The sequence below is a fragment of the Salmo trutta genome, chromosome 19, assembly GCF_901001165.1.
Source record: "Salmo trutta chromosome 19, fSalTru1.1, whole genome shotgun sequence".
NCBI classification, from domain to species: domain Eukaryota; kingdom Metazoa; phylum Chordata; class Actinopteri; order Salmoniformes; family Salmonidae; genus Salmo; species Salmo trutta.
This window is the reverse complement of record NC_042975.1, coordinates 46,202,702-46,215,254: the sequence shown is the minus strand read 5'-3', so window position 1 is coordinate 46,215,254 and position 12,553 is coordinate 46,202,702. Positions and strand designations below refer to the sequence as shown.

The following is a 12,553-nucleotide window of genomic DNA, read 5'->3' as shown; positions in this document are numbered from 1 at the left end:
CAACAGCATGAATTTCGTGAAAAAGTAAAAACATTAAATATTTTCCGAGATAACTAACCTGTTTTCTGTAATATCATATACATTTGGAATCGTGTCATTACGTACTTTCTAGGAAAAAAAGCAGATTTCTTAATTTAACCTGATTTTTAGAAGGGATTAAGTGACGATTACTTTAGCAACCTCGTGACGTTGCATTACAACGTGAACACGATTGGTCGACAGTCTGCTGGTGGGGCGTTATACGTTCCTCTATTCATTGCACGATGAGATCCCCATCTCCTTTCTCTAATATCTCTGGCTTAGCTAGCTAACTTTGTAAAGAGTGTGTGACATCATCAAGGATTGGTTTCCATTCCATTTTAATAAAACTAGATTGTTAATTTGTTACGGAAAAAACAGGACTCGTTTAAAAAAGTCTGTTCGTTTGGGAATATGCCGAAGAATAAAGGTAAGCAGCAAATATGTTGTCTTTGGTTGTTATTCTATTTCAGGGGGGAAGTTTATGCTAGCTAGCTTCCCGGCCCATGCTTAGCAACGTAACCGGAGGAAGGCACGGTATGGCATTGAACAAGTATTGAAAGCGTGGAAACGTTAACCTTAGTTACAACCATCGTCGTTGTTTTATTTAAGCATAATTTCACTATTAAAAAAATAAGGAATTCAAATGGCGATTATCCAGCTAAATGAACTGCCTTGCTTGCTTTTGTCACATTCTGTTGCGCCGCAGAATGACTACCATCAACTAGTGGTAGGCCAACAATATCCCTGCCCAGCGGTTTCCATCATCTTGAGCCTCTGCCTTAATCGCTGTCACATTCACTAGCTAACTAGTTAGCTACCACATATAAAAGGGGTTAGTTAAAATCTTTGTAGCTAGGTTACAGGCATGTGGTTGGTTTATTTATGTGTTTATTTGGCTTATGATGCCAATAACATTTGGAATTGGAATTACAGTTGCCAGTGCCACATGTTTACGATCTCATCTTCTTATTACAGGTAAGGGTGGAAAGAATCGGCGACGTGGTAAGAACGAGAATGAATCAGAAAAAAGAGAGCTGGTATTTAAAGAGGATGGCCAAGGTGAGTGCATGGACCCCCTTCAACCTTATTTAACCTGTAAATTTAGCAAGCAGGTTTTGACCTCGCTGTCAATCTGGCCTGCTCCATGAGGGGGCAAAAGGGGGCTTAACCCACTCAATTGAAACGTGTGCCCCCACAGTTTTATGTCCCTATATAAAAATACCAAAGTTCAAATGATTGAGTGACAGGTCGTCACAAAATCTGTATCAGCACCATGGACAGAACGTGCCGCAGAGTGGGTTGTGTGTACGGCCGCTAGGAAAGTTACTGCAAAGTTAAGTATGACTCCTTTTGAGTTTGAAAAAATGCCGCTCATCTGTGGTAGGCTATGTGAATAACGTGTTAGGCTAAGGGAATAACGAGATACGCCTCCACCTGTAATATTTTAATTCATAAGGACAGGGTCAAGTTTACAGTTAAAGCTGCTTCCCTCAACTCTGCCCCGCCAATACAGAGTTAGCTCTAACTAGCTAATCTGCCACTGCTACGATGGATATCAGAAATGAAACCACCAAGGTCGTTGTCAAGCCCTGTAGAAATTATGCCGCCAAACTCTCACTAGTTCACCCCCGCCTCCGCAAAAAAAAAAGTTTTACTTGTTGTAAAGCGGATTAATGTGTTTACTTTTACGAATTTAGCCATAAATATAGCAGCACGAAAGCTGGGATCCTCTTTTAAATGGTGGCCTGTCAGATCTGTTTTCACACGTGATTGCTCAATGACTGGGCTTTATAAGAACACGTTTCACTAGGCTCTGTAGGCTGTGGGCTCTCCAACCATGTTCCAGGGGTCCTACTCTATAAGTTATTTGGCTACATTAGTTGTGATATAAACCTTATCAAAACTTATGGGCCTATAGGCTAGGTTACATGATGCATGCAACTATGATGTGAAAAAGGCACACACAAAATGCATGCTCTGTTTCTTGCCTTATACCGATCATGCTGGGCATCATTCACAAATGATCATATTCTCAACCATCAGACTATTCTCAATTTAATCTTCTCTTTACATATACTAGATAATACAGTACCAGTCAAAAGTTTAGACACACCTACTCATTCAAGGGTTTTTCTTTATTTTTACTATTTTCTACATTGTAGAATAATATTGAAGACATCAAAACTATGAAATAACATATGGAATCATGTGAACTCGGCAAAAAAATAAACGTCCTCTCACTGTCAACTGCGTTTATTTTCAGCAAAATTGTGTAAATATTTGTATGAACATAAGATCCAACAACTGAGACATAAACTTAACAAGTTCCACAGACATGTGACTAACAGAAATTGAATAATGTGACCCTGAATAAAGGGGGGCGGGACAAAATCAAAAGTAACAGTCAGTATCTGGTGTGGCCACCAGCAGCATTAAGTACTGCAGTACATCTCCTCATGGACTGCACCAGATTTGCCCATTCTTGCTGTGAGATGTTACCCCACTCTTCTACCAAGGCACCTGCAAGTTCCCGGACATTCTTGGGGGGAATGGCCCTAGCGCTCACCCTCCGATCCAACAGGTCACAGACGTGCTAAATGGGACTGAGATCCGGCTCTTCGCTGGCCATGGCAGAACACTGACATTCCTGTCTTGTAGGAAAGAGTACCACATGAGGGAGGAGGATGTCTTCCCTGTAACGCACAGAGTTGAGATTGCCTGCAATGACAACAAGCTCAGTTCAATGATGCTGTGACACACCGCCCCAGACCATGACGAACCCTCCACCTCCAAATCGATCCTGCTCCAGAGTACAGGCCTCGGTGTAACGCTCATTCTTTTGACGATAAACGCGAGTCCGACCATCACCCCTGGTGAGACAAAACCGCGAGTTCAGTGAAGAGCACTTTTTGCCAGTCCTGTCTGGTCCAGCGACGGTGGGTTTGTGCCCATAGGCGACATTGTTGCCGGTGATGTCTGGTGAGGACCTGCCTTACAACAGGCCTACAAGCCCTCAGTCCAGCCTATTGCGGACAGTCTTAGCACTGATGGGGGGATTGTGCGTTCCTGGTGTAACTCGGGCAGTTGTTGTTGCCATCCTGTACCTGTCCCGCAGCTGTGATGTACCGATCCTGTGCAGGTGTTACACGTGGTCTGCCACTGCGAGGACAATCGACTGTCCGTCCTGTCTCCCTGTAGCGCTGTCTTAGGCATCTCACAATACGGACATTGCAATTTATTGCCCTGGCCACATCTGCAGTCCTCATGCCTCCTTGCAGCATGCCTAAGGCACGTTCACGCAGATGAGCAGGGACCCTGGGCATCTTTCTTTTGGTGTTTTTCAGAGTCAGTAGAAAGGCCTCTTTAGTGTCCTAAATTTTCATAACTGTGACTTTGATTGCCTACCGTCTGTAAGCTGTTAGTGTCTTAACGACCGTTCAACAGGTGCATGTTCATTTAATTGTTTATAGGTCATTGAACAAGCATGGGAAACTGTTTTAAACCCTTAACAATAAAGATCTGTGAAGTTATTTTAATTTTTACAAATTCTCTTTTGAAAGATCGGGGTCCTGAAAACGTCCCTTTTCATTTTTTGCTGAGTTTAGTAACCTAAAAGGCAAAGTAGCCACCCTTTGCCTTGATGACAGCATTCTCTCAACCAGCTTCATGAGGAATGCTTTTCTAACAATCTTGAAGTAGTTCCCACATGCTGAGCATTTGTTGGCTGCATTTCCTAAACTGTGGTCCAACTCATCCCAAACCATCTCAATTGGGTTGAGGTTGGGTGATTGTGGAGGACAGGTCATCTGATGCAGCACTCATCACTCTCAATATTGGTAAAATATCCCTTACAGCCTGAAGGTGTGTGTTGGGTCATTGTCCTGTTGAAAAACAAATAGTCCCACTAAGCGCAAAACTGATGGGATGGCGTATCGCTGAAGAATGCTCTGGTAGCCATGCTGGTTAAGTGTGCCTTGAATTCTAAATAAATCAGATGGTGTCACCAGCAATGCACTATCACACCACCTCCTCCATGCTTCGCGGTGGGAACCAAGCATGCGGCGATCATCCGTTCACCTACTTTGCGTCTCAGACACAACGGTTGGAACCAAAAATCTCAAATTTGAACTCAGACCAAAGGACACATTTCCACCGGTCTAATGTCCAATGCTCGTGTTTCTTGGCCCAAGCAAGTCTCTTCTTATTATTGCTGTCCTTTAGAAGTTTTTTCTTTGCAGCAAATCGACCATGAAGGCCTGACTCACACAGTCTCCTCTGAACAGTTGATGTTGAGATGTGTCTGTTACTTGAACTCTGAAGGATTTATTTTGGCTGCAATCTGAGGTTGGTAACTCTAATGAACTTATCCTCTGCAGCAGAGGTAACTCTGGGTCTTCCTTTCCTGTGGCGGTCCTCATGAGCCAGTTTCATCATAGCACTTGATGGTTTTTGTGACTGCACTTGAAGAAACTTTCAAAGTTCTTGAAATGTTTGAACTTTGTCTTAAAGTAATGATGAACTGTCGTCTCTCTTTGCTTATTTGAGCTGTTCTTGCCATAATATGGACTTGGTCTTTTTACAAATAGGGCTATCTTCTCTATACCACCCCTATCTTGTCATAACTGATTGGCTGAAACCCATAAAGGGAAGAAAGTCCACAAATTAACTTTTAACAAGGCACACCTTTTAATTGAAATGCATTCCAGATGACTACCTCATGAAGCTGGTTTAGAGAATGCCAAGAGTGTGCAAAGCTGTCAAGGCAAAGGGTGGCTACTTTGAAGAATCTCATATCAAATATATTTTGATTTGAACACTTTTAACGCTATTATTCTATGAGCTGGTGTGTCCAAACTTTTGACTAGTACTGTATGTGCGATTTTAGTTCTGATTTAGAATGGCCTATTGTCATGCACATATTGGGACAGGGGGGAAAATACGTCTGTATGCTCTTGAATAGCGAATGGAGGACACTTTTCCTGCAGTTCATTTTCATGCTAGCCAGGTATGCTACTTCGGTTGGAACGAGAAGCAATGTGCTTAATATTAGGAAAGTTGAGAAATAAATATAGTAGGCCTAGTCTATAGAAAGCTGATGGGATCCTGTTTTTAATAGAGGCCATCAAAACTCTGTTTTCTCACAATTGCATAGCCTATAGAAATGTTGTTCAACATGGGCTCATTATAAGAACCCTTATTTAACTCCATGCATCAACCAGCTATGAGAAGCTGGCTCTCCCTGCACAACAGGTGATCCTATTCCGCTCAAACTCTGAATGAATGCCAGGGCTCTCATGAAGTGTTTAATTAGATTTTAGATAGCATTTGCATTGATGTCAGAGTGATTAGAGGGACAATAGTGCGTTGAGTACCAGGCAGTTAGGACCTGATGGAGGGACAATAGAGCGCTGAGTACCAAGCCATTAGCAAGTTTGCTAGGCCCTCAATCTCACACAAATGATCAAGGAACCTACCAGGTACAACCCCAAGTCTGTAAACATGGGCACCCTCATAGATATCATCCTGACCAACTTGCCCTCTAAATACACCTCTGCTGTTTTCAACCAGGATCTCAAACAACCACCCCTCATCATCATCAAACGCTCCCTAAAACACTTCTGCGAGCAGGCCTTCTTAATCGACCCGGCCCGGGTATCCTGGAAGGATATTGACCTCATCCCGTCAGAGGATGCCTGGTTGTTCTTCAAAAGTGCCTTCCTCACCATCTTAAATAAGCATGCCCCTTTAAAAAATGTAGAACTAAGAACAGATATAGTCCAGACTTGACTGCCCTTGACCAGCACAAAAACATCCTCTGGTGCACTGCACTAGCTTCGAATAGTCCCTGCGATATGCAACTTTTCTGGGAAGTCAGGAACCAATATACAGAGTCAGTCAGGAACGCAAAGGCTAGCTTTTTCAAACAGAAAGTGCTGCAGGATGCAAATAATTCCAAAACGTTTTAGGACACTTAAAGTCCATGGAGAATAAGAGCAGCCTGAAACGCTTTCTAATGACTTGACATCTAGTGGAAGCCCTAGGAACTGCAATCTGGGAGGACTTGGCCTTATAATTAAAGTTATAGTCATTGAAAATAGAGGAAGGCTGAATTCTTTTTTTGGGTGGGGGTTGTCCTCGGGGTTTCGCCTGCCATATCAGTTCTGTTATACTCAGACATAATTTTAACAGTTTTAGAAACTTTAGAGTTTTCTATCCAATTCTACCTATTATATGCATATCCTAGCTTCTGGGCCTGAGTAACAGGCAGTTTACTTCGGGCACGCTTTTCATCCGGACGTCAAAGTACTGCCCCCTACCCAAGAGAGGTTAATAAAGGTGAAATAAATAAATAAAGGCTACTAATGACCATCAGCGGCATCAGAGTGCAGTTTTGGAGTAGCCTAGTTACAATGACTCAACGGTCATGTGGAATTTGACTTCGGTCATGACTGGTGACTGCCAGTGTGGCGGTAATACGGTCACCGTAACCAGGGAGTAGGGCTGTTAACAATTCAGCTCTTACATTTGAGCCACCTCGTGACCTATATGAATTGACTAACTGGCTGAACTTCTGTTCTAATCAAGAATATGCACAGGTGATAAAGATGTTGGGTAATGGACGACTGGAAGCTATGTGTTTTGATGGAGTCAAGCGACTATGCCACATCCGAGGAAAGCTACGGAAAAAGGTAATGGTGTACACAGTAGCCTATATAGTAGTGCCGTTAGTCACAATATCACCACGTGTTTTGGCAAATAGCTGTAGACTGAAGATAATTGAGATCTTACGTGTACTGTATAAATGCAATCCAATGCCATTATCCTTTACACTCCACTTCCACAATGCTTTGGGTTTGACATGAGGGTTGACAGACTCTTCTACCTGATTAGTTTGTCTCTAATATTAGTTTCTATACTCCAAGCTGTCCTTGCTGACATCTTGTTCTTCGCTCCTGGGCAGGTTTGGATCAATACTTCAGACATCATCCTTGTGGGACTTCGAGATTACCAGGTAATATTAATAAAAAATGTGCAGTGTATTTAAAAAAAAAATAATTATGATAATACAACCCAAGGCACTAGGAGGCCTAAAGTTCGAAGAATATGTCCTAATGGTTGCATTCTTCCCTGAAGGACCAAAAAGCCGATGTTATCCTTAAGTACAATGCAGACGAGGCCAGGAGTTTGAAGGCCTATGGGGAGCTTCCTGAACACGGTAAGTATCTTGGACCACTAAAAGAGCGATGAAGGGGAGGTTAATAGCCTCTAATCTAAGACTAAAATGAAATTTCAAGTAGTTTAAGGAAAATAGCCCCCTCTGGAAAGGCATCCTTCACCATGTGATGCTGAAGCCATAAAGCCAGGAATGGAGAATTGTCTTGCTTCAAATTATAGGCACATGTTCACTTTTTTATTTTAAGTAGGCTAGTTTATTAATTGTGACTATCTTCTAACACCCTAGCTAAAATCAATGAGACTGACACATTTGGACCTGGCGACGATGAGGATATTCAGTTTGATGACATTGGCGATGACGACGAGGACATTGATGATGTAAGTAGAGGATTCCTCTTGCTAGTTACAAGGAAAGCCATCCATAGGTAATAATTGGTGTGATGCAGTCAATCAACTGAAATCACATACAATTGAGTGAAAAGCTTTTTGCTCTATCCATTTTGCTTGAATGCTTTGTCTTTGTCTGCTTTTGGGTCAGGTAACTTAGTAACACATGTCTCTCCCCTTCCACTCAGATCTGAATCATTACTATTGTGTGCCAAGTCGTTTACGCAGAGGAAAGTGGACATTTCTATACTGGCAGAGGCAGTGCAACCTTGCCAACAACTCCCTGCTTCCTCAAGTCAGTTGAGGCAGCTCATTTCCCTTCTCTTGAGACTGCTTTAAGCCTGGAATCTGTCACTGAGAACATCAGCACACCTACTTTAGTTCACACACTTCATATTTTTGTTTGTTGTAATGTATTTTTATTCCATCATGTGGAATATACCCTCAAACTACAGAACACCAGAGTTTACAATAAAAACTTGAATCATTTTATGTTTGGTCTGGAGATTTTTTTTTGTCTGAAACAAAGGATCCCTCCCCCCTTTTTTTATTTTATTTTTACCAATGTTTGTTTTCTTGATTTTGATTATCAATAAAATAAGTATCTTATTTGTGATCATTTCTATATACTTTTTTTATATCAAAGAACATTGGGTCTGGCAACAGAAGTCTCTCTTTGTAAAAATGGTGAAAGCAGGTATAACTCAGGTTCCTGACATGTTGGTAAACCTTTTAGCCAAGTCAGGATTTGCGCAACGCTGGAGAAATATTGGGCTTTGACATTTCAGCCGACAGCGCAGGCAACTGCCAACTGATTGATCTACAAAGAACCTTGCTACATGATTATTTGTGGATCAGTCAATTTACCCATGATACATTACGGTTTAGATCCTGTCGAACACGGCCATTCTCGAAGCTTTTTTTTGTGTGGAATTCCCAGAACTTGGCTGGCTTTGCTATGAAGTCAGACTGACAGTAGGTAAGCCTACCTACCACAAAGCGACCTCCGCAGATTACCCAGTCTCGCTCGGATGCTGTCACCACGTTATCCACACTTACATTTCATTTCTGGATGGGTTGAAAGGTGCGTCTACTATAAAGTTTGATGCTGTGTTCTGTTCTTCCCTTCTAGTTGGTCTTAATTGTGTTAAATGACATACTCAAATCTAACTGCCTGTAGCTCAGGACCTGAAGCAAGGATATGCATATTCTTGAAACGTGAAATTAATGTAGGAGAATAACACAGTTCTGGTAAAAGATAAATATTATATATATATTTTTTTTCATTTTTGAAATGCAAGAGAAAGGTCCATTTGGGTGCTAGATGGCAGCAGTGTATGTGCAAAGTTTTAGACTGATCGAATAAACTGTTGCGTTTCTGTTCAAGATGTTGTATCAAGTCTGCCCAAATTTGCCTAATTGGTTTATTTTACCTTTATTTAACTAGGTAAGTCAGTTGAGAACAAATTCTTATTTTCAATGACATCCTAGGAACAGTGGGTAGAACGACAGATTTTTTTTTTTACCTTGTCAGCTCGGGGATTCAAACTTGCAACCTTTCGGTTACTAGTCCAACGCTCTAACCACTAGGCTGCCTGCTGCCTCATTGATACATTTAAGTTCATAACAGTATGGAGAGAAAAAAAAAAATGTATGAAATGCACTGCTCAAAAAAATAAAGGGAACACTAAAATAACACATCCTAGATCTGAATGAATGAAATAATCTTATTAAATACTTTTTTCTTTACATAGTTGAATGTGCTGACAACAAAATTACAGAAAAATAATCAATGGAAATCCAATTTATCAACCCATGGAGGTCTGGATTTGGAGTCACACTCAAAATTAAAGTGGAACACCACACTACAGGCTGATCCAACTTTGATGTAATGTCCTTAAAACAAGTCAAAATGAGGCTCAGTAGTGTGTGGCCTCCACGTGCCTGTATGACCTCCCTACAACGCCTGGGCATGCTCCTGATGAGGTGGCGGATGGTCTCCTGAGGGATCTCCTCCCAGACCTGGACTAAAGCATCCGCCAACTCCTGGACAGTCTGTGGTGCAACGTGGCGTTGGTGGATGGAGCGAGACATGATTCAGGTCTGGGGAACGGGCGGTCCATAGCATCAATGCCTTCCTCTTGCAGGAACTGCTGACACACTCCAGCCACATGAGGTCTAGCATTGTCTTGCATTAGGAGGAACCCAGGGCCAACCGCACCAGCATATGGTCTCACAAGGGGTCTGAGGATCTCATCTCGGTACCTAATGGCAGTCAGGCTACCTCTGGCGAGCACATGGAGGGCTGTGCGGCCTCCCAAAGAAATGCTGACCCACCGCCAAACCGGTCATGCTGGAGGATGTTGCAGGCAGCAGAACGTTCTCCACGGCGTCTCCAGACTGTCACGTCTGTCACATGTGCTCAGTGTGAACCTGCTTTCATCTGTGAAGAGCACAGGGCGTCAGTGGCGAATTTGCCAATCTTGGTGTTCTCTGGCAAATGCCAAACGTCCTGCACGGTGTTGGGCTGTAAGCACAACCCCCACCTGTGGACGTCGGGCCCTCATACCACCCTCATGGAGTCTGTTTCTGACCGTTTGAGCAGACACATGCACATTTGTGGCCTGCTGGAGGTCATTTTGCAGGGCTCTGGCAGTGCTCCTCCTTGCTCAAAGGCGGAGGTAGCGGTCCTGCTGCTGGGTTGTTGCCCTCCTACGGCCTCCTCCACGTCTCCTGATGTACTGGCCTGTCTCCTGGTAGCGCCTCCATGCTCTGGACACTACGCTGACAGACACAGCAAACCTTCTTGCCACAGCTCGCATTGATGTGCCATCCTGGATGAGCTGCACTACCTGAGCCACTTGTGTGGGTTGTAGACTCCGTCTCATGCTACCACTAGAGTGAAAGTACCGCCAGCATTCAAAAGTGACCAAAACATCAGCCAGGAAGCATAGGAACTGAGAAGTGGTCTGTGGTTACCACCTGCAGAACCACTCCTTTATTGGGGGTGTCTTGCTAATTGCCTATAATTTCCACCTGTTGTCTATTCCATTTGCACAACAGCATGTGAAATGTATTGTCAATCAGTGTTGCTTCCTAAGTGGACAGTTTGATTTCACAGAAGTGTGATTGACTTGGAGTTACATTGTGTTGTTTAAGTGTTCCCTTTATTTTTTTGAGCAGTATATATGAAATGTATGCATTCACTACTGTAAGTCGCTCTTGATAAGAGCGTCTGCTAAATGACTAAAATGTAAAAATGTAATAACTGTGCACTCTCCTCAAACAATAGCATGGTATTATTTCACTGTAATAGCTACTGTAAATTGGACAGTGCAGTTAGATTGTCCCAACGGAACACACTATCGTATACGTCGATCTAGAGCATCCCAAACATGCTCAATGGGTGACATGTCTGGTGAGTATGCAGGCCATGTAAAAACTGGGACATTTTCAGCTTCCAGGAATTGTTTACAGATCCTTGCAACACTGGGCCGTGGATTATCATGCTGAAACATGAGGTGATGGTGGCGGATGAATGGCACAACAATGGGCTTCAGGTCTCGTCATGGTATCTCTGTGCATTCAAATTGCCATAGATAAAATGCAATAGTGTTCGTTGTCTGAAACGTATGCCTGCCCATACCATAACCCCACCGCTACCATGGGGCACTCTGTTCACAACGTTGACATCAGCAAACTGCTCACCCACACATGTACGCCCCAGGCGTACTACAGCAAGCCAATTGTACGCTCCCTCAAAACTTGAGACATCTATAGCATTGTGTTGTGTGACACAACTGCACATTTTAGAGTGGCCTTTTATTGTCCCCAGCACAAGGTGCACCTGTAGTATGATCATACTGTTTAATCAGTTTCTTGATATGCCACACCTGTCAGGTGGATGGATTATCTTGGCAAAAGAGAAATGTTCACTAACAGGGTTGTAAACAAATTTGCACACAATTCTAGAGAAATAATCTGTTTGTGCATATGGAACATTTCTGGGATATTTTATTTCAGCTCATGAAACATGGGACCAACACTTAACATGTTTATTTTTGTTCAGTATAGTTATTTAATGGCAACGTTTAAAGCTATTGAACACAATTCAATAATTAGTTTTGACTTCATGCATTTAATTAGGCTACACTGATGTAATGCGGATCCGGTGTTGTGCCGAAAATCTCCCCCCCTTCGCGTTCTTCATTGCTGCGACTTGCTTGCTAGTTTAGATTTCTGCTCTGCACTCCGTTGTCAGTTTAGCCAACATTTCACTGATCTTAGTAGCAGAAAACATTTTGGTCTGCAGTTTTCGGTTTGGCTATTTGTTTCAAGTGTATGTGGCGGTTGTAGCTTGTATGGCGCCCTGGGCGAACACCCCCAACGCCCGCCCGCAAGATGCTGCCCATGTCGCCCGTACCTAAATCGCTAGCGGTTCTGGGGGGGCAGTGCCCCTGTGACAACAATTTTGGCCCCCCTAAATGTGGAGTATGAAATCATTTTTACATAACTAATTTTTGCTATCATTCTTTTTTTTTACATCCGTTATTAGACAGTGGCAACGATGATGATTATGAACATGGTATTTTGCCTGCAATGCAGTGAAGAAAGTGATATGACAACAATAACGTCTAATGTAACTGGCCCCTCTAACAGTACAACTGGCCCCAGCTTGGCCCCCCCAGTTGAAATCCGCTACTGATTTGTAGTCTATAAATAAATCTCTTTGCCAAAATTCGTCATATCTCCCACGTCTTATTCGACTAGTATTTTTGAAAGTGTAAGGATAATAATTCAGCCATAGTTGTTCTGAAATGTTTATTGCTTGCCAACATTTTATTCCCTCTGTTTAATATAACACACATACATTCATTATTCATTTCGGTTGCCTATCCTGACGTGAAGTTTGTTCTATAGAAAGTACTTGAATCTGATTTTTGTCACAAAATTAAGGAAATTAGAAGGG

The 12,553-nt window shown here is 42.6% G+C and overlaps 1 protein-coding gene across 1 annotated transcript; it reads left to right on the top strand.

Moving 5' to 3' along the window:
- The first annotated feature begins 269 nt into the window (after positions 1–269).
- LOC115154781 (eukaryotic translation initiation factor 1A, X-chromosomal) lies at positions 270–8,076 on the top strand. The gene is made up of 7 exons (XM_029701356.1): positions 270–448; positions 997–1,080; positions 6,607–6,710; positions 6,983–7,033; positions 7,156–7,237; positions 7,484–7,575; positions 7,773–8,076. Exons 1-7 carry the CDS (start codon positions 433–435, stop codon positions 7,776–7,778), a joined length of 435 nt encoding a protein of 144 aa, XP_029557216.1. The 5' UTR covers positions 270–432; the 3' UTR covers positions 7,779–8,076.
- The last annotated feature ends 4,477 nt before the right edge of the window (positions 8,077–12,553 follow it).